Source organism: Adiantum capillus-veneris, chromosome 1, assembly GCF_014529385.1.
Source record: "Adiantum capillus-veneris isolate H3 chromosome 1, ASM1452938v2, whole genome shotgun sequence".
Taxonomy (NCBI): Eukaryota; Viridiplantae; Streptophyta; class Polypodiopsida; order Polypodiales; family Pteridaceae; genus Adiantum; species Adiantum capillus-veneris.
In genome coordinates, this window is record NC_140931.1 from 27315486 (window position 1) to 27338200 (window position 22715).

The following is a 22715-nucleotide window of genomic DNA, read 5'->3' on the forward strand; positions in this document are numbered from 1 at the left end:
GGTGGTTGGTTCAAATGTATACTTGGGGGTGACTTTTACTGGCACCACTGGCAGATTATCCATGGCCCAGGTAGCCCGAGACCAGCTTACATGAGGATATGCAACACTCGCCACCTTAGAGCACAGATGCCATCAGGCCCACTTCCATGAGCGCCGTACCAAGGAGTGGCTTTTTGATACTCTAGTTACACCTGCCATGATGTATGCCGCTTCAGTATGGGTACCAGGGCTATCAGCATCTCTCTAGGCACAGATAGAGCCCCCACAGATCATCACGCTCTCTAGTTTGCTCCTCAGCAAACCCTCAGTACCACATGACATAATAAAAGCAGAGTTAGTTGCACCACTAATGCTAGTAGAGGCCCTCTTTCATACCGTTTGCTTCATCCAACGCATGCGAGGGCTCCCACCAGAGACACTCATCTGCAGAGCTTTTGAGGCATCGATACAGCTGCATCAGGAGGGGGACACAAGGGCATGGTACTCATAGGTTATAGAGTGGTTTAGATCTCATGGCTTGGCCATACAGATCTACCTCCTTTTCAGTATGATCTTGACTCCCCTCGTAGACGCCTCTCACACACCGAGAGGAATCGAGTTCTCAGACAAGATCTCTGGCAGCTATACATAAAGGAGACATGGATCACACCCAGAGAGCCTCTTCCCACAAAGGGCCAGTACTACAGAGACCACTTCCTCACCATTCTAGCAGATGGTTTCATCCAGAGATCGAGATACATGGATATCTACATGCCACATAGAGCACGGGTCGCCATCGGACAGCTCAAGAGTATCATCACACCAGCTAGAGATTGAGGCAGGGAGAGTTGCACATGTCCCCAAAGCAAAGAGGATATGCAAACTTTGCACATCAGAGATTGAGAGCAAGGAGCATTATGTCTACAGATGTAGAGCATATGAGGAGATCAGAGGCAGATATCCAACCTTGTTTGCAGATCAACCCACTCTACATCATATTTTTTAGTTCAAAGACCAACGACAGTTCGGCCACTTCCTCCTAGAGGCACAGCAACATCGGGACTCCCTCCTCCAAGGAGCATCAGCTGACGAGTGCCAAACACAGCTCAGACTTTTTTCAGAGGACCATAGCAACACCACCACCTCCAACCATCCAGAGAGGAGTGACTCTACAGTAGGCTGAGGAGGTCTGAGCTCACAGATGCCCACGTACCCATGGACGTAGGGCACCTCGCCTACACTAGAGAGAGATCCAGGAGCACTACTATAGATCTCTAAAGGAGAGACGCATTTGGGCTTTTGCACATCCAGCCGCCATCTTACACGGATTGTTCACACCCTACCCGCCCATGTATTATATATTGGATGGAGCTAGAGATAGGATAGCATTTCTTCTCATGATTGTATCTACCCCACAGCATATAGGATTGCACCTTTTCCTCATTTTGGAGCTTTACCCCCACCCTTGTATCACCGCCCTCCTTCCTCAGTCATTATACAGGATAGTCACTTTTATTTTTGTACCTTTTATCCTTTACGGATACACAAAGGACACCCACCTCATGTACTTTGATTTGTCTCATAGGCCGACTTCGGCCTTTTTATTGACGTTAAAAAATCTTTCTTTCTTTTCTTTCTCGCTAGAAAAGGGGTTGTATTTTGTGTACATAAGAGAACTCTGAAGATACACAATGGCCTATCACCAGAGGAAGTACAAAAGTGGGCTAAGAAGTAGTGAACTATACATACACCAATGGTGTAAAGAGCTTGCCAGTCCGTCATCCCATCTAGCCCAATCTATGTAAGTCCTCTCACCTAGCCGAGAACCTTCTGCATCTCACACATATGCATTCCATACAAGTGGCTCCCTCGCTACCTCCTCGATAGAAGAAGGCACGTGTCAGGTCAAAGCAAGACAAAAGTCCTTCCAAATCCTCAACAAGCAACGCATAAAAGGTGACAAATGGGACGTATCCAAGGGTGCATTTGTGAAGATGAATCTGATTGTCGGGCGCCAAACACCGAAAGAATCTAGAGATCCAAAATGAGGAGAGGTATGTGGCAGAGCATATTATACACACACACACACACACCTAGATGAGTCCGGGATAAGCCCAGATTCACCCTTGAAGGAAGGTGCAAGGTATAGCCCAGATTCACCCTGAAGGGAGGTGCAAGGTATATATATATATATATATATACACACACACACACACACCTAGATGAATCCAGGATGAGCCTAGATTCACCCTTGAAGGGAGGTGCAAGGTATAGCCCCATGGTAGTCACCCACAAGACAATATAACCATCAGTTCCATCATGCATAGTATTGACTAAATACCACAACATCCCCACTAACGTCATCAGTGCCCAATAGTGGGAGTAGAACTAGGTACTAACATATGCTCCCCAACACAACACATACCACACACATACATGAGCATAGATCAACACAAAGGTCAGCATACTGAGTTCTGTCATGACTCCGGAGATCAAGGGCAAGACTCAGCCATAATGAAGCCTAGCACTAAAAGAAGTATTAAATCGGAAAAATTAGCACAAAAATGGGGTAGTTGATAGGCACCACTAAAGATTAAAAAAATTATCACAATAGAATGATGCAAAAACTGTTTCCAAGGCCCTGCTCCTGGAAACAATCCACGAACTATGAGCTTCACAAGCAGTGCCTTGCTCTGCATCTCTGGATCAATGATCCCCTATCCTCCCTCCTCTCGAGGTAAAATCACCGTGTTCCAATGGACTCGTGGTCGAGTGTCAATAGAGCCATCCATGCCACCTCACAAAAAGTTGCGTACAAGGTGCCTTAAATGCGCCATGATGCCCGAGTGATGAGTCATGCAGGATGTGGTGAACCAAGCCGTTGCAAGAAGAACTTGATTTACCACAAGGGCTCGAGATAAATGCAAGGATGACCAATGGCAAAGTTTCTTCCTAATGGACTGTAGCATGGGTGCAAACTGCTACTCAACGGACGGCCATGGAAACCCAAATATCTCCAAGTCTTGCCTTTAGGTAGGTACGTGAAATTATCATGTGCACCCCAGAGACAATCTTCATCTACTCCTACTAGAAAGCCAAAAGACTTATGTTAGTTTATGAGAGCACCACTGGCCATGCCAAAAGTAGCAAGGGCATCCCGTAGATTGTCCAAAGTGGGCGTGTCCTATCGAACAAAAAGCATAGTGTCATCAGCATATTCTTGATCCAACAAATCTAGCGAGTGGAAGTCCCCTTGGGACGCTTTCGGAGGTGGGCAAAGCAAACCTTATTCATCCTATCTGCTTTGAATATCCATGCATGGTAGGCAAATTTGGATTTCTCGATCTAAATGTGACCGTCTCTCTAGTGTCAACCTCACACTCACCCAAGAACTCATCTCTTGGAAACCCCTCAAGTTGTCGGCGAATGCAGCTCAAGCGGTCGAGTAGGTCACACTTTCTACAAAACACGCGTCGTCGCCGCTCTGCAGTGGTCCGTCTGCAAGCTTCAGAGGACGCAGTGATGCATGTAAGCAGATGGGACACTGGATCTGAAGCAGCAGTGTGTGTCCAAACATCCCGAATCAGCTGAGACAATGAAGCATCCTCTAACACCAAGTCGGGTATGCGCGATCCATGTCTAGGCATAGAGGAAACTTCAAAACTCAAGAGCAACAAGAAATTAGAATGGGGCCTGATCAAAGAGCACTGTGCCAGGCCAAATCGTAATTGTACCACCATAGGATGTTGCCCATGTGCCCACATAAAATCTGTCTAGTCTCTCTAGCAGACGACCTGATTGTCGTCTAAAACCCCACAAAAACTGCAATGACTATGGAGTGCGAGCCACGGATGAAAATATGCCAGGTATCTGTGCCAGAAACTGCAAAGAGGAATTTGTCCCAAGCATCTTTCACATGGTGCCACATATGGTAAGGATGGTGTCACAAGCTTGGGCACCCCAAGTCGGAAATCTGACATGACACACGAGAGAATCACTTAACAATACTTCAACAACTTTAAAATCACAGTTCAATTTGGTTGACACAGCCTGGCGTAGTTCCGTGCCTAGAGAGATTGGCCCCAAAGACTGGCGCCCCTTTCGGTAATTATTTTTATATTAATGCTTGAGCGAAGTACACCTCACGAGGGGTCCTCTACTCTCAGACTCTACATCCAGATGCTCTGCAAAGTGAGGCCCCTAGGGTCCTTTTTATTCTTACAAGGGATGCCCAAAAGCAGAGCCCCAAAAGCTTCCAAACTTAAAAGCAAAAAATCCTAAAAACATCTAGCTTCAAAATCTGGCCCAATAGCATCAACGCGATTTGCGGAAATCCATACAGTCCATACAACTGTCAGCGCGAATTGCGGAAAGCCGTACAGGCTGCCACATCCCATATATAGGAGTGTCCAAGGTGGGCGCCCAGCTCAAGTGGACGGTCGGCCCTAAACTCGGGCGATTGGACAAGGTACAACCTAGACTATGGGTGGCCAGCCCAAAGACACTAGCCGTACAAGGAAGTGCCCTTGTGAAGCAAGGGAGTGGTGTAAATCTAACACTCTGAGCACCCTTACCTTTCAGCTTCACCTGCAATGTTTTCACAACAGGACTATTCGAGTGGTCATACTTGCTCGCAAGGCAAAGTTAGTACAAGGCTGGTTTCTGCGACACTAGTAAGGCTACCTAGCGACTTGTACGGTCGGTGTTTCAGTGTAACAGGGAATGGGCGGAACACAGCCCAAACGTTCCGAAACGGCGTTCCGGACAAGTTCCGTTCCCGAAACGGAGTCGGGAACGGGACGCCGTTCCGAAGCGGGGTGTAACCGGAATGGTGTTACGGGGCAGAACATGAGGCGGAACGGTGGAACACCAGGCGGAACGGACAAAAGTAGGCATTTGGGGTTGTTTGGGAGACATATTTGGGCCAGTTTGAGAGCAGGAGTTGATTTGGGACTAAGCTGAATGGAGGTAATTCAAACCTTATTGTAGTCGACCATTCCAGTCCCGTTCCGTCCCCCCCCCCCCTTCCCGTTCCCGTCTCGTTCCGCATCCTCCCATTCGCGTTCCAAGTAACTATGCGGTGTTTACATCGCAACAGTAGCTACATCCACAGTACCCACGAGTTTGGAAGAATCTTCATCGGTTATGCATCCACAAGCATCAGAAGCAGTCAGCATCAGAAGAACAAAAAAGTATCCAAGAATAGAATTTCGACAGTTGTGCCTCACCTTTAACAGAGGGATGTCACGTGCGCACTTCACTTGCGTACGTGGACATATTCTGCTACAGTCTAGCATGAGTCATTAGCTTAGAACCTAGCCTAGCACCTTTGTGAGCCTCTAGCAAGACGTGCATGTCCAAGCCAGTCATAGTTGCATACCCTCTCTTGCACAGTACCACATTTTAGCACTTGGGCATTTACTCCACTAAACCACCGAGTGCATTTTATAAATAAGTGACTATTCATTCACCCTTGTTGGAATATAGGTAGGGCAAATGGCTGAAGGACCTATAAAAGAAATCCTTTGGGCACTAGTAGAAGGCAGAGGAGTAGTGAAGGAGCCTCTCAAGAACCAAGCCGTACCAAGTGCCACAGGAACTTGGTACTCTCCATCAACGTTTTCAGCCCAGCAGGATCAGCGTTTTCAGCCAGCAGGATCGCATCAGACTTCAGCCCTTAGCCTCGTCATGGTTGCAGACCCTAGCCATTGACATCACTAACAATTACCGGCATTCAGCCATAGCGTCATCGTTGTCGTCGTCGTCGACATAGACCCCATCCGTACCTCTTCCTCCTCCTCGTCGACGACATAGAACCCATCAGTACCTCGTCATCCTTGACATAGACCCATAAGTACCTCATCATCGACATAGACTCCATCAGTACCTCATCGTCCACATCATCGTCGTCGACATAGACCCATCAGTACCTTGTCGTCGTCGACATAGACCTAGCAGTACGTCGTCGTCGTCGTCGTCATAGAACCCATCAGTACCTCATCGACGTCGTCGTTGTCGACATGGGCTTGTCTTCAGTCTGTCCTCGTTGTGCCTTTTTGGGGCACTTTACAGAGATGTGCCCTTCTTCCCCGCAACCAAAACACTTCTCCTCTTTGAGATAATTATCCCTCTCTAAGAGTCAATGGAAGACGTGTATCTTTTTTTTCCTGGGAATTCTTTTTCTTTCTATTTTCTTTGTTCGAGATCTGTCTAGTCCTCTGAGTCATAATTTCATCAATAAGGTAGGTCAAATTCCCTGCATGTATCAAGAATCCCCGTTTTGCATGACCCATTAGTTGTTCAATAGAGTCACACTTTTGTTCAAGGCAGTAATCTAGGATCTCCGTAGGGAGTCTGCAACTCAATCTGTCCTTTAAAGGTGGCCTTCTTAAACGAAGCTGTCCGTAGAAAAGAATCCTAAAACCTCTCGTAATATGCGTCCAAAGAATCTCCCTTGGTTATCCGAAGATGGTTCCAAGCGGTTCTTACATCTCGTTCGTACTCCTGGGTCAACCAAAAAGAAATAAAGAGCCGTTTGAACTTCAACCACTTGACTAGGGCTTCTTTCCTCACAAGAAGAGTGGACCACCATATTCGAGCATTTCCTTTTAAAAATGATGCAGCCCTCTTGATCTTGGAGTGCTCTGAGTAATGCCCTCTAGAGAAAAAAATTGAATGTCCACCCTCTTCAAATTCCTTTGCCTTCTTGCTCTTATCTTCAAGGAAATTGTATTGGTTGGCTCTGTAAAAGTGCTTCTTCTTAGTACAAACATGTGGTCGTCGGAGTCCGAACTATCAGAGGATGACTCCTCCGTAGAGCTATCAAAAATTGGTCGGAATATGATCTTCTTTACCTTTTCTTTTTCTTTCGAAAGCTTTGCTTTTTGCTTCGCTTCTTGTCCTCACTCGAGTCGGAAGAGCTAGAAGAACTGTCAGAAGAAGAGGAAGAAGATAGTCCTTCAAAACGCACACGCTTCTTTTGCTTTCTTGCAGATGCAAAAGAAGATTGACGGCCCAAGTAACCAGGGTAGTCAATCCCCTTCTTACGCTTCTTCAATTGCTTTTTCGATTGATTCTTTGTGTCCAAAAGCTAACTGATCTGGGTCTGATTCACCTCTTGAAGTTCTTCTTCAGTAAACATCCTCGGAGTAGAAGGTTTCTTGATTGCCAATTTAATTGGTGGTTCGATGGCTTTTTGCCACTGAGTATGCACCTCAACCATAAACTGTTGGGTCAAAAATTTTGTAAACTAGGGATCTTTAGCAAACTGATTTTAATCTGCTTTGTGCAATCGCCAAACTGTTGTCGACGTTGCATCTTCAAAAGTTCATACAATGTAGGCCGAGGTGCCCGTACTCACCTTCTACTAGATCGCTTGAATTTGTCGTATTGCCTCCTCTCGCCTCAGCGGTTGCAAAAGAGGTCAATTGATTCTTTTCGGAATCTATAAGTGTCGCGAGAAAAAGGGATCGGATTTTCTGGTAGAAGAGAAATCCGTCGTGCTCTGATACCAATGTAACAAACTTAGACACCCCAAGTCTAGATTTTGTCGCGACAAAGCCGAGATTCCTTACCACTAGTTCTGTAATTGGACACTTAAGTGTCCTGAGACACTAAAGTGTCTTACTTTCCTTCCAAGTTTTGGCAATTTATTTGTCAAGGTAGAAAGAAGTTTTTTATACCTTGCTTCTACCATAGGTTGGTTATAAGAGAAAGAAAACACTGGATTTTTCTCCATGTCAATATACAATCCGTACGGATAGAATCCTGGTAAGTTCTAAGTCATAAATTTTAGTAAAATTTCAAGCTGTTTTGCCAAAAAAAAATCATAAAATTCTTCTATCTTTTTATAGAGATGGCCTTTTTTATGTTTAAAAAAGCCAAGTGTTAGCACTTAGTGTTACAAAACAATGGAATGCACTTTAAAGACAAGTTTTCACACGCAAGTTATAGACATAATTTCATACTTGAGCGCGTGCTGAACAAGAGCATAATTTTGGTCTTCCAATTGGGGTTATTCTAGTGTAATTTGAAAACCACAAATGACTTTATAGTTGAAACCAAGAAACTACGTATTTTTTGGACTCCCTAACTCAAATAAATCTCGTTGCTTGAACTATAACTTGAATTTTTTATCGTGAAAAAACTCTTGAAAATCTTGAGTTCTCCATAATAACATTAAAACCAAGGTTTTAAGCACCCCATTTGTGTATGTACCACGTAGTTTGATATATTTAGTTGATCTACATAGAAAGTTTAATATTATTTGAGGTTTTGAATGCTGATGTCTCAAGAATGAAAATATCAAAGTTCTCTCTTATGCGGTTTTGAATACCAATAATTGTTGCATACCAAAGCTCTTCTACTTGCCACTTTGAGTCCTCAATGGAAAGGGTAAGCAATGTATCACTTTCTAAAACTCACAAATACATCAAAAACATATTTTCTTTTGTATACAACGATATGCTTGAAATGGCTATATCAAACACACAAAACTTTCCATTATTTTTTATACTCCCAAGTCGATTTCTTTGCACATGAAACTTTCAATTATCTGTAGCTCAAACCATCAATCGCAGTCTTACGAGATCAACTTGATGGGTATAGTTCTTGATCATGGTAGATTCTAAAATGCGAGGTTATATTTTTAAAAGACGTTCTAGCTATAACATATTTAAGCATATCAAGAGGGATTCTTAAATAAACCGACTAATGCAAGTAGCACTTAATTTAAATTTGTAAAAAAAGACACTTGGTACCAAACTAGTGTTGAAACAATTCACAAATCACGAGAGTCAACATGGCCGGCGTGGTTCCGTGCCAAGAGAGATTGGCCCCAAACACTAGCGCCCCTTTCGGTATTTCTTTTATATTAATCTGTGAGCAAAGTACAACTTCCCGCGGTGCTCGCTCTCTCTGAAAAGTGAGCCCCCTTGGGACACTTTTAAAGATTACAAGGGTTGCTAAAAGCAGAGTCCCAATAGCATTAAAACTCAAAAGCAATGCTTCCCAAAAGCAACTTGGCTAAAATCTGCCAACAAAAAGCAGCCACGTGATACTCTGCCACGTCAGCCTGTCCGTATTGCTTTGTCCGTACAGCAAGGGCTACCACGTAATCAATTTGTGACAAACACCATCCAGCTCGGTACGAGTACCTCACCTTGAAAAGGAGAGGGATGCCACGTGCACATCTAACTCAATGTGCATGTGGACAAGTTGTTCCTACTACTAGGGTTTAGAAGTCTAGGAAGTGTTATGGCATCCTTGTGAGCCTGTACGCAAGCCGTGCATGTCCAGGCACTTAAAGTTGCATACCCTCTGATTGCACAACCCAGGATCATTAGCATCATGAGCATTTTCCGCCATAGGACCCAGTTTTGCGATTGCATATGAACTACTATTTTCGGGGTGGAGGTGCATGGGCGGATTTCAGAAGGGCGCCAAATTGTGATTGATTCGAAGGTCAGGTTCGTAGGCGGAGATTCACACGCGAACGCCTTTTATGGAGCTTACCGGACGCAAGGCTTGAACTCAAAAAGGCTATCGCCCATTTTCAGGTCCGCTTGGCCCCTCCTTTCCGTGCACGCCTCTGGAGACGACTCGTCGTGCCCTGCTGCTCGCGCACTGTCCAACGTTTGTAGAGCCTCCCTTTCCCACACACTGGCCTTGAAGCTCCAAAGGCTCAAGCCTTTTTAAGGACGCTTTCCTGCAGACCAGACCCTCGAGCAACCCCTATATAGAGGTGATTTCCTGCCTACAGATAGCATAAGGGGTACTCTCCTCCAAAGGAGGTTGTCACACTTGCAGAGCCACAAAAGTTTTCCAAGGGTGAGCTCCACCGCTTGCAATAAAGCGACACGAGCAAAGGAAAGGTATTGTCTCGAGGTAGAAGGCACATTCAAGAAAAAAGGCTTCTACAAGCTATATCTGACGAAAACTTCGAACCTCAAGATCTCTCAAAGCAAACTCCAAGGCTTCACCAAGCACTTCAAAGGAAACCATCCATCAAGCATTCAAAGGAGCAATCTTTTCTCACTCTCTCACTAAAATTCTTGTGATTCCAAAGCTTCAAATGTTTGCATTCAAGCACAATTTTGCTATGTATGTTTACATATCCATCACTGAGGATATTGGCGTGTGCACTTGTAAGACACTGGCCTTGGGCTAAGACCACTCCATTGCACCATGAGGGATTGGGAGATTAGAAAGATCATTTCAAGGGGAGGAGCATTAGCATTAGTTTTTTGTTTTGCATTAGTATTACTTAGCTTTGCATATTCATTCAATAAAACTCACGAGCAAGCTATGGCAGCAACAATAGCAGCAGCAACACCAAGATGGTGCAGGTAGCAAAGTTGGAAGACGAAGTAGGAGTGGAGGAGGACAAACGATAAAGCTGTGGCAATGAAAGTTTTTTTGCAGACTCTTGGACTAGAGCTGTGTGTTGGACTCCTGAATTGAAGTTGTGCTCCTGGATTGAAGTGTTTATCATAAGTTGTCTCCTTGATTGGAGATGGTCCTCTGAATTGGGGATGATGGTCAACCTGGATTGGCGTGGCTATTTTCTATGTCATAGTCCAAACCACAAGTGTCATGGATGCTTGAGAATCGGAAACTTTCCAGAAACTTTCTAGAGCTTTCCAGAAACTTCTAAATTCTTTCAGAATCTTGTCCAAGCTTCTAGAAACTTCTAGAATCTCCTGGATACTTTTAGAACCTTCTAGAATCTTCTAGATCCTTCAAAATTCTTCTAGAGCCTTCTAGTGATGATGTAGGCGATGACACAGGCGATGATGCAGGTAGTGACTGACTCTCAAGCATCCATGACAACAAGGGGAGGGTTGTTGGGAATTGTGGGCTTTGTCCTATGTTGGTGTGTATCTCCTCTATCCTACCGGGATGCATAGGTGGCACAAAACCATGTGTTAGCATGTAAAAAAGATACTCAGTGTGGGTACCCATGGGAGTCATTACTAGAGGGTGTGGACTCACCAAGAGTTAGTTAATGGACTCCTACAGTGGCTTGAAAGGTCACCCACGAGTTTGCAAGTTGGATGGGCTGATTTGGAGCCTTTGTATGATATCATCAGTGATGCCAAATGCGATGCCTTAGCCAGCTCTATATAATGAGCCTTTTGTAACAGACTTGGACACTCCAAGTCAAGAATCAACCGCGACAGCACCAAAATAACCACTTCAAAACAATTCACATATCACAATAGATTTGCACTGGCCCGGCGGAGTTCCGTGCCTAGAGATATTGGCCCCAAAAACTGGCGCCCCTTTCGGTTTTTTTTTTTTTATTAATCAGTTCAAAGTACAAGAGAGTGGGTCGGGATTCACTATCAGACTTTGCATCCAGATGCTCTAAGAAGTGAAGGCCCAAACCACTTATTTAAATGTTTACAAGGGATGCCAAAAGCAGAGCCCCAAAAGCTTCAAATCAAAAGCAACTGCTCTCTCTCTCACAGAGAGTCAAAACTTGAAAGCAAAAGCATTCTCTCTCTTTCTCATTGCGTAGAGAAAAAGCAAGATTTGCGTTGCTCAAAACCTTTTTTTTTCTTTTTTTTTTCAGTCTCTGCGATTTCCGGAAATTAGGGTTTCTGACAGAAATTAGGGTTTGTGTCACAAAACGGGAGCGTACACGAGCACTTAGAAAATCTGAAAATTATAATTCTTTGAAAACATGAGAGAAGGGAGAAGATTGACACAATATGATGGGCTGGTCCCCCCCCCCCGTTAAGAGTATTCTTTTATTCAGGGAGAATTCTTATACAAGCACGAGAACCCGAGGAAACCCCTCCATTCTGTAGTCTTAGACCCGAAGGTCGTGCTTTCCCGTAAAGGGCTTGGGCACAAGGCCGTTCCTTCCCGTGAGGGACTTATGCGCGAAGCCGTACTTTCCCGTAAGGGACTTAGGCGTGAAGCCGTACTTCTCATGAAGGGCCTTCCCGTGAGACGGGAGATTCCTGCAAAACAAACCACACAAAGCAGCAATTCTCAATGCGTATCAACACCTTATACCTGTCGCTCCTTGCTCGGAGAATCAACCTCCCTACTCAGTCGTCACGCGAGCACTTGCAAATTCCGCCGCCAGTCTCTGCTCCAGATTCCCAGCGCTTGCACTTCCTGCTGCTTCCGGCTCCTCCAAACTGAAACGCTGGCTACCCTTTTATAGGGTCTGACACCTGGCAGGAATAGGGGTCCAAAAGCAGAGCTTGGCGCTCCTAGAGAGAGGAGAGAGAAAATCGCATTTTTTAGAGAGAGAGAGAGAGAGAGATCGCAATTCAGACCCCCTACGTAGGTTTTAACGCTGGCTTCTTTTTTAAGGGCCTTGCTTGCTTTTTTTTATTAATAAAAGCCTGGTCACTTAAAAGTGACCGACCACTTTAATAAAATAAAGTGTGAACCTGTTCAAACTTTAAAAACTCACTCAATTAGTGAAAACAATGCTACACGGACACATTTCAAGCGTCCCCAGGTACGGGACACGACACAGATGCAATGCAGACACAAACTCCTCGCGGGAAAACATCTGTCCTCCCGCGACTGTTCCTGCTTTTCGTAAAAAGCTTCATTGAACCCATCTTTATTCTTGTGCTTGCGTTCTTACGCGTATTTTCTTACTCAGTTCGGATTTCCTCCTTAGCCTACGGGATGCCCCCTTACTGATGCACCCGTCACCCATCATGTGACGCATCAGAGGCACTCGTAACCCGGCCCTTTCCACCGAACTTACGGAAACTCCTTCGCGATGTTTACCGTCACCCATCAAATGACACATCAGAGTTGTCCGTTCCTGATGGCAGTTCCTGTAGCTACAATCTTTTTAACAGTTCTTAGTGCACATAATAAAATATCCAAAAAAAAAGAGATTTAATCATTAAAAATAAGAAAATAGTCCAATTAGCAACATCCCTCTGGCTTCTAAACAGTTGACCTCAACTGTAGTGCTTGGACAGTATCTCGGGATAAGCTGCTAATTCCTCCTGCGTCATCCACTGAGCATCTAGATTCGAATAGTTCTTAAACTTAACCAAATACTTCCGTGTTATCTTTCCGGATTTGAGAGACCGCTCTTGATGACTTACTATCTGCTCCGGTTGGAGTATTTCTTTTGTTTCCTCAACCTCAGGAGGTTCCTCAGGGCTAGGCTGGCTCGGAGGCGGTCCTACATACGGCCGGAGTAAACTGACATGGAAAGCATTATGGAACTTCCAATTAGGCGGTAGCTCTAATCGGAAAGCGACATTATTCACTCGCTGAGTGATCTTAAACGGCCCATAATAACGGGTAGAAAGTTTTACTACTTTCCCCTTATGAGACGCTTGTTTCTTAAGTCTTGCCTTTTCAAACTTGAGTAAGACTAACTGTCCGACTATTAAGTCTAGATTCCTTCTGTGCTTGTCTACAGCTTTCTTATGCTTTTCCTGAGAGCGTAGAATAGCTCTCCTAACTTGCCCGTAGGCGGTGTCCAAATCCCGGACAAATTCATCTGCTGCAAAGATCTTATCCTTAGTTAAAAGGATGGGTGGAAGCAAAGGCTTACCATAAAGAATCTCAAAAGGTGCTTTCCCCGTCGATGAGTGTATGGTATTGTTATACGCATACTCGACAAGAGGCAAATATTTCTCCCAGTCAGATTGCCGGTCTGACACATAAGCTTTTGGTCTGACACATAAGCTTTTAACATATCCAATACTGTGGAATTGGCTATCTCACTTTGCCCGTCCGTTTGAGGATGGTAGGCACATGAAAAATTCAGCTTTGTACCAAGATTATCCATCAAGGCACGCCAAAAATTTCCTGTCATGCGAGGATCTCGATCACTCACAATAGACTTAGGCATTCCATGGTGCTTAAAGATCTGTGCTAGAAAGACCCTAGCCATATGATCTGCTTTGATCGTTTTCTTGACTGGTATAAAGTGTGCTTGCTTGCTAAACCTGTCCACAATGGTCCAGATCGCGTCATTTCCAGTCTGAGTTCTAGGGAGGTCCATGATGAAGTCCATGGCAATACTTTCCCAAGGTTCATTAGGCACAGGCAAAGGTTGTAGCAACCTAGGCGTCTTATGCCAATCATACTTCACTTTTTGGCAAACCAAACATTCCCTGACATACTTATCAATGTCTGCTTGAAGGCTAGGCCAAAAGAAATATCTTTCCATTGCTAAGGTTGTAGGGAGAATACCCCGATGACCCGCATAAGGCGAAGCGTGTGCTTCTTCCATGATCTTCTTTCTTAATGGTTCCGCCACACATATGGCCTGATGGTGGTAGAGATAACCGTCCCGAATGGAATAGGGAAACTCATTCTCTCCACGATGTAGCTTTCCCCAGATGGTGGAGAAGTCTGGATCATTCGGATATAAATCCGGTAGTGCTTCTAATTCTTGGTGATACACCGAAGTGATAGCGTTCACCCTTGGCCGCCTAGACAGTGCGTCTGCGACTACATTCTTACTCCCAGCCGTGTGAAGGATCTGGAAGTGAAACATAGACAAAAAGTTTACCCACCTCATCTGCTTCTCAGATAGTTTCCTTTGCGTAAGAAAATACCGCAAACTCTGGTGATCAGTCTTGATCACAAAATCCGCTCCTAGAAGATAGTGCTTCCAGTTGGATAAGGCGTGAATCACAACCGTGAGTTCCTTTTCGTAGATTGATGCATGCAACTCTGCATCCTTAAGCTGTCTGCTTTCATAAGCCACTGCATGGCCTTCTTGGTTTAACACTGATCCGATGCAATCACTTGAAGCATCGCAGTGAACCTCAAATGGTTTCCTTAAGTCAGGCACTATCAAAATAGGTCCATGGCTTAGCAAGTACTTGAGCCGATCAAAAGCTCCTTGTTGTCTCGATCCCCATCTGAAAGGAATCTTCTTCTTTGTCAAATCATGAAGTGGTCCTGCTACATGAGCAAATCCTTGGACAAACCTTCGATAATATGAACATAATCCCAGAAAGCTACGTACATCATGTACCGTAGTGGGAATAGGCCAATCTTCTACCACTCGGATCTTGGCAGGATCCATACTCACTTTATTGTGGGAGACTATATGGCCGAGATAGTGTATCTCAGAGAGAAAGAACTCGCTCTTCTTTGCATTCACATCCAACTCATGCTTTCGCAATTCTTGAAACACTAAGTCCAAGTGCTTCCGATGTTCCTCTTCTGACTTAGAGAAGATGAGTATGTCGTCAAAGAATACTCCCATAAAAGCTCGATACGGGCTGAAAATGCGGTCCATCATGCAATTGAACGTCGCAGGAGCATTGGTCAAGCCGAAAGGCATTACCAAGAATTCATATAGTCCAAAGGTTGTGCGGAAAGCAGTCTTATGGACATCCTCAGGGGCGATCCGTATCTGATGATACCCACTCTTTAAGTCTATGCGACTAAAGACACTTGCACCCTGCAACTTATCAAGTATATCATCAATCCGAGGGATCGGAAAGCAATTCTTGATTGTGATCTTGTTTAAAGACCGATAGTCTATGCACATTCGAAACGTGCCATCTTTCTTTTGCACCAGTAGAACTGGAGAGCAGTAGGGTGAAGCACTTGGCCGTACTAACCCTTTCTCTAGAAGCTCGTTGACTTGCTTCAAAATTTCCTCTTGCTGAACAAGACTTACCCAATAAGGGGATTGATTGGGAGGCGAGCTACCCGGTATGAGATCTATGCGGTGATCTTCCGGGCGTACCGGAGGGAGTTCATCAGGAAGTGTTTCCATGAAACAATCCTTGTACTTTTCAATAAATTGAAGACGCTTAATTTCCAGACTAGAGAGAGAGTCCCTACTAGTTTTATCCTTTGCAAAAATCATGTAAGCAGAAACACACTTCTTCATTTCTTTCTTAATGGAGATATGGCTTACAATTGGGAACTGCCAATCACCTGCATCAGCATGAATCTTTATTTTCCTACCCCCATGATCAAAAGTGAGGGTCTTTTCCACATAATCGGGAATAGGTGTCATGTGGAAGTGCCATGGCATACCCAAGATGATATCACATCCCTCGATGGGTGCCATCAAAAATGATTCGCGGTCCTTGTACTCGCCAATCCGAAGATTGAGCTGTCCTTGCACGGGAGTTGCATTGGTTGTCAACCCCTCGAATGCAGATCCGGATGTAACCGGTGTGCCAAGCTGAGCCGGTGTGAGGCACAAACGTTCCGCAATATCCAGGGAGATGAAGTTATCCGTGGATCCTGGATCATAAAGAATCACTACTCACTGGTTGTTCAAAGACCCCCAGCCCTTCAGAAGTTGACACTTCCCTTTCTCCATTTCTGTGTTTCCTTGAACATCCGGAATGGAGTTCGAGTTTGGTGGTGCGGGTTCCTTCCTTGCTTTCTCTTGCCTCGTAGAGGCTTGCTCTTGCCGTTGCTGCTTTAGCAGGCAGTCCGGTTTCATATGTCCTTTCTCGCCACAGTAGAAGCATCTTCCTTCCTCTCTGAAAGTTTGAAGTTGAGTAGGAAAAAGGTACTTAGTTCGCTTGCCAGTGCCCTCTGGCTTCTTAGAATGATCATCGTCTCTAGATGGAGGGCGTTTTCTTCCTTGGCCCCCTTGATCATCGTAGACCCCTCTTTCTCTTGCACGGTAAGTACTATGCTCCATCTTTCTGGGCGTCCCAGTTGAGTGCAAATCCTCAGCAATGATTGCTGACTCTATCATCCTCTGAAGATTATCATGCGGATACACCTTCATACTCTTTCGAAGCTGCGGTTGGAGACCCGCTTCGAACTTTCGTTTCTTCTCCTTGTCGGCAATCTTCATGAAGGGAGTGACCTTCAGAAGATCCGACCAATACTTGTCCACATAGGTCGTTACTCTTTCATGTTCCTTCTGGGCAAGCCAGTCCCATTCCTTCCGTGTGTCCTGCTCGAAGTCAGGCGGAAGAAATTGTTCATAAAATTCAGATTTGAAGCTCTCCCAAGTTTTGGCCTGAGAACCTTCCAGAATCTTGGCTAACCACCAATTACTTGCCGTTTCCTTGAGGTGCATCCCCACATGGCGTAATTTGGATTTTTCTGTGAAGTGCCCATTGGTAAAGGCGACTTCAAACTGTCTGATGAAGGACAGTGCTTTGGAGATGTCTCTCCGTCCGTTGTAGGTTTCGAACTTGATGTCCTTGTCGCCCGATTTGAAGACTCTCATGCGATGTTGAGACTTGCGACCATGCTTCTTGAATCGAGGTTTAATTTTAGGTTGATGTAGGGTAGTGGCAGTAGTAGCGGCTTCCTTCTTCTGACGAGATGATCGAGAGGTAGAAGTATAATTAGGAGAGTAAGATGGAGATGAGATAGAGATGTCCTTGCTCTTGTCTAGCAAAGAGAGCGCTTTTTCTTGGCCTTTCCTTGAAGTAGGCCGTTCATTCCGATCCGTAGATCCTTTGTGCACCTCGGCACGTTCTTCTTCTCTTGCCTCCTATGGTCTCACGCCAACAGTGTTGTCTGGATGCTTGGCTGCATCAGTTCCATTCGTTTTCTTCATTCCGCACAAAAGCTTTTGGACGTCTGACAACAGTAAGATTTGTTGCAACTCCGCAAGCTGAGCTTGCACTTGTTGAAGCTCCTCTTCAACGCTTCTCCCTTGGCTCGACATGGTTCTTCCCGTTCTTCCCGGAATCGTCCTTCTTTGCAGAGAAAGAGAGGAGTCCGAGCTCTGATACCACTGTCACAAAACGGAAGCGTACACGAGCACTTAGAAAATCTGAAAATTATAATTCTTTGAAAACATGAGAGAAGGGAGAAGATCGACACAGTATTGGGGACCAGAAGATGGACTGGTCCCCCCCGTTAAGAGTATTCTTTTATTCAGGGAGAATTCTTATACAAGCACGAGAACCCGAGGAAACCCCTCCGTTCTGTAGTCTTAGACCCGAAGGTCGTGCTTTCCCGTAAAGGGCTTGGGCACAAGGCCGTTCCTTCCCGTGAGGGACTTAGGCGCGAAGCCGTACTTTCCCGTAAGGGACTTAGGCGTGAAGCCGTACTTCTCATGAAGGGCCTTCCCGTGAGACCGGAGATTCCTGCAAAACAAACCACACAAAGCAGCAATTCTCAATGCGTATCAACACCTTATACCTGTCGCTCCTTGCTCGGAGAATCAACCTCCGTACTCAGTCGTCACGCGAGCACTTGCAAATTCCGTCGCCAGTCTCTACTCCAGAATCCCAGCGCTTGCACTTCCTGCTGCTTCCGGCTCCTCCAAACTGAAACGCTGGCTACCCTTTTATAGGGTCTGACACCCGGCAGTAAAAGGGATCCAAAAGCAGAGCTTGGCACTCCTAGAGAGAGGAGAGAGAAAATCGCGTTTTTTAGAGAGAGAGAGAGAGAGAGAGAGAGAGAGAGAGAGATCGCAATTCAGCCCCCCTGCGTAGGTTTTAGGGTTGGCTTCTTTTTTAAGGGCCTTGCTTGCTTTATTTTATTAATAAAAGCCTAGTCACTTAAAAGTGACCGGCCACTTTAATAAAATAAAGTGTGAACCTATTCAAACTTTAAAAACTCACTCAATTAGTGAAAACAATGCTACACGGACACATTCCAGGCGTCCCCGGGTGCAGGACATGACACAGATGCAATGCAGACACAGACTCCTCGCGGGAAAACATCTGTCCTCCCGCGACTGTTCCTGCTTTTCGTAAAAAGCTTCATTGAACCCATCTTTATTCTTGTGCTTGCGTTCTTACGCGTATTTTCTTACTCAGTTCGGATTTCCTCCTTAGCCTACGGGATGCCCCCTTTCTGATGCACCCGTCACCCATCATGTGACGCATCAGAGGCACTCATAACCCGGCCCTTTCCACCGAACTTACGGAAACTCCTTCGCGATGTTTACCGTCACCCATCAAATGACACATCAGAGTTGTCCGTTCCTAATGGCAGTTCCTGTAGCTACAATCTTTTTAACAATTCTTAGTGTACATAATAAAATATCCAAAAAAAAAGAGATTTAATCATTAAAAATAAGAAAATAGTCCAATTAGCCACAGTTTGCAGGAATTTTAGGGTTTCTGGCAGAAATTAGGGTTTCTGCTGTCCGCCACGTCATCACTTTGTGACACCTTTTGTACACACTTTTAAGTTGAATCAATCAATCTACTTCTGCATCTCCTTTCGAACCTTTGAGGTTTTAGTAAAATAGCCTCCAAAGAAAGCAATGTCAAACTACTGAATGGCTTTCTGGGTATCCTTGTGTCTTGAGAAAGTGTCGAGCTTTATGCTTTGGCCTCCATCTTTGAATTCCTTCGTGCTCTTTCTCAGCTCACAGTTATCATACTTAGGTTCTCGAATCAGATGATTCCTCTTGTTGCCAAGAGTAGTGCCAAAGGTATAAGAATCATCCTCAGAGCCGTCAATAGTTTTTGTTTTCAAACGACGGGATCTCTTGTAATTCTTGTGAAATCTCTTCTTCTGATACTTCCATTTCCTCGACCCTCATTTTACGTTCGCAGTAGAACTAGGAGAAGAACTTGAGTCATCTTCACTCAGTGAACACGCCGGCGGTGTCTCTCTCTAGCTCTGTTCTATGCTAACTCCTCAAAGGTAGATTGCCGGCCGAGATATCTGGGAAAGACTCGGACTTCCATCTCTTAAGGGAGTGTTTCCCATGTTTGAGAAATTCGTTGCTCTTTCACTCCGTATTCTAGTTTTAAAGTTTTCAGTAATGTTCGCGTGTTGTTCTAAGATTACCACCTTGTCAGTGCCAGCCCAATGACAAGCAACTTCTCCACATGGAGTGGGCTTCTTTTTTTTATTCTGCCTGTTTGGTCAAGATATGCTCGCCATGTTCAGCAAGTGGACTCGTCTATTCAGTCTCTAAGAATTCCTCTTAGGTTGTTCTAGTGAGAGCTATTGGAGCCTAATCCTTTGGAACGGTTCTTGATGTGTCCCTAAAGCTCCAAAGTCATCTTAGAAATATCAGCTTCAAATCCCCACGTATCAATCATTCATACTAAAAAAATGAGGAAGTAACATCTGTGTTTTATTTTAACAAGCAATCTTGACATACTTGGCAGATAGCTAGGCAAAAAACATCGGTATTGATGAGGCCGCACCATCTAACTTCTCACAGCATGCCAAATCTAATAATGTTTGATGGCAATTGTGAGATTTTTTCTTCGGCAGCTCTTGAGGGGCCTCATTAGCTGTCTTGGCGACTAAATTTCTAAAAAACTAGCACAAATTATGGATAAAATCGAGCTGTAAATTGGTTGAAGTATTTGTTAAATCATACATCAAGTATGGTAGATAGCCCTTTTTTCTTGAACTCATCAACCTCCACATCCTCCTGTAGGCTTCAAAGACCTCTGCCAATATCAGACACAATAATATTGATACTTCAACTACATCCAATCTAAGAAGGCTTCAGAGAGCCCTATCAAAAAAAAAACAGTCAAAATTCCTATTTGGCCGCCATATGAGGCCCTATGAACTTGGTCAAGAAATTCATCCCCCTCGTGATGAGGAGCCATTTCTGCCAGATTCATACCCTCCTCTAGTCACTTCACATCCTGCCCCCCCCCCCCCCCCCCCCCAAAAAAAAAAAAGAAATTGTCACTCACTTCTCTACCGTCAGAGAGATGCATGAATGTGCTGAATTAATCCTGGCAGATTAGAAGGCACAAATATCAAGCCATTTATCTACAGTCACAAAAATGCATGAATGTGATCAAGCATCTATCCACTGTAACAAAAAGATATGAGGGAACTCACCCCTGTACCATCTCTTGTTGGATAGTCCTGCCCAAAAACTGTCAACTCATTTCGCCTTCCTACAGCAACTTGCTGGAGGAAAGGCATGAGATTGTTTGGAATGCCTCTAGGATCCTCTCCAATCAATCCACTTGGATGAGCTCCAACAGGGTTGAAATAACGTAGTAGAATGATCCTCCAATCAGGGTCTGCTACCTGAAGATCTCGAGCAATTTCTTCGACAAAAAGCTGGAAGAATGTGCACATACTGAAGATGCCAACCCAAGCGAAATAACAAAGTGTCATCTTTGTGTGACAGTCAAAAATACCTTGGTGCGGCCATATGGATTCATGGTTGATAATGGAAAATCTTCTGTGCACGGAACAGCTTTAGGTTGGCCATACACAGTTGCCGACGACGAGAACACAAGCTGTAATGAGGACATGATCAGAGAAACGAAGTATGTGCACACCAATGAAAAGATATTGAATGCAGGCTATGAAGCCTTGCCTTTTTACAATCATGTTTGCCCATAACTTCAAGAAGGTTGATGGTGCCAATCATATTGTTCCTGTAGTAATACAAAGGTTTGGCAACGCTCTCTGCAACAGCCTTCAGCCCAGCAAAGTGGATAACAGCATCAAACCTGCATCAAAAATGTCAATTGTTTGAGACATGAGGCCAAGTAAATCAATTGACGACAGCATACACACATACTTTGCAAGGGAAAAAACCATCTCAAGAGCATCCCTCTCTCGAAGGTCCACCTGCAAGCAAAAAATATTTCCAGAAAATATGAGCATCAATTAAGAGGGTTAAATCTATTGACCAATTTTGCTGTTAGCATAGATCTGCATGTTGAAATTGTGGCAAGTAGGCTCATACCTGAAAGAAGTAGAGGTTATGGCCATTTTTGCCAGCCAGATCTGCAACTCTCTTAATAGACTCCTCCACAGAATTGTCAAGGCTGTCAATTACGACAACCTTGTAGCCTTCCTGCAAAAGCTGCAATGTGGTATGGCTTCCTATAAAGCCAGCTCCGCCGGTGACAAGAATGGTCTTCTGATGATGGTGGGGATCTGAACCATTCGAGATCCCCCTCATGATGTGGTTCATGGTGCTGAATACACCAGAATGCTGCAATTATTCTGTGACAAAATGCCACAACTGTGGAACCAGATTTTCAGAAGAAGGTTCAACAAGGATGTAAATCAATCCTGCTGCTTCAAGGCACTATCAAATTCTGGGTTCTGTCAAAACTCTATGGTGAGGTAAAAAACAACCATGTCCAATGTGCATCCAAATATAATGCACGACTCCACAAAAGCCTTGCAGAAAAGCAGAGCCTTCCAAGATGCCACCAAAAATGCAGAACCAAATACAAAGCACCGCGTTACCACCGCAAAACAACACGCAGAACTAGGACGAGAAGAGTTGAATTGGGTTTTTGCGGGCACCAAGGAGGTGGCTCCTCGATCAAAAACGACACGCAGAACTAAGAGCAAGGAGGAGGCTAGGAGCTGAATTGCGTTCAATGCGTTCTTTACGAACACACCCGTGCCACCACGCAAGCCACACGAAAAGCAGTGCAATGTAACAGAAACGTCTGATGCATACGAGCTTTGTACTCTCTCTCTCTCTCTCTCTCTCTCTCTCTCTCTCTCTCTGTGTGTCTGTGCCCCCTTCTTGAAGGAAGCGCAGAGAGAGAGAGAGAGAGACGGCTAGAGAGGGGGAGGAGAAAGACGGTATACTTGTTGGAATTTTAGAAAGATAAAATTGGCTGCCACGTGGTCCTCTCTCACGACCCTGAAGTGGCCCTACCTATCCTAAGTGGCAGATCTGCTCACCCTTATTGTTCTACCCTTCTCAACGTGGATTATTCCTAATCAAAGTGTCCAATGCCTAAATAGCTAGCCAAGCCTGCATAAAAGCATAGCCTCATTAATTACACATCTAGCCGACGTAGTCGTGGCTTTGATTATTCAAAAGCCAATGATGTGGCTTTTTTTCAAGAATATAAAGGTTAGCTACG

General features: G+C 44.8%; 1 protein-coding gene across 1 annotated transcript in view; it reads right to left on the reverse strand.

Moving 5' to 3' along the window:
* The window catches only part of LOC147464453 (UDP-glucose 4-epimerase GEPI48-like), a 31376-nt gene extending 8955 nt beyond the window's left edge, over window positions 1-22421 (reverse strand). The window contains exons 1-5 of the mRNA XM_086515096.1: window positions 21569-22421; window positions 21401-21450; window positions 21194-21329; window positions 21012-21113; window positions 20704-20931 (exon numbers count right to left, since the gene is read on the reverse strand). Coding sequence (XP_086371222.1) covers window positions 20704-20931; window positions 21012-21113; window positions 21194-21329; window positions 21401-21450; window positions 21569-21799 — 747 coding nt within the window. The 5' untranslated portion in view covers window positions 21800-22421. The remainder of the gene's footprint in view (window positions 1-20703; window positions 20932-21011; window positions 21114-21193; window positions 21330-21400; window positions 21451-21568) is intronic.
* Between the last annotated feature and the right edge of the window lie 294 nt (window positions 22422-22715).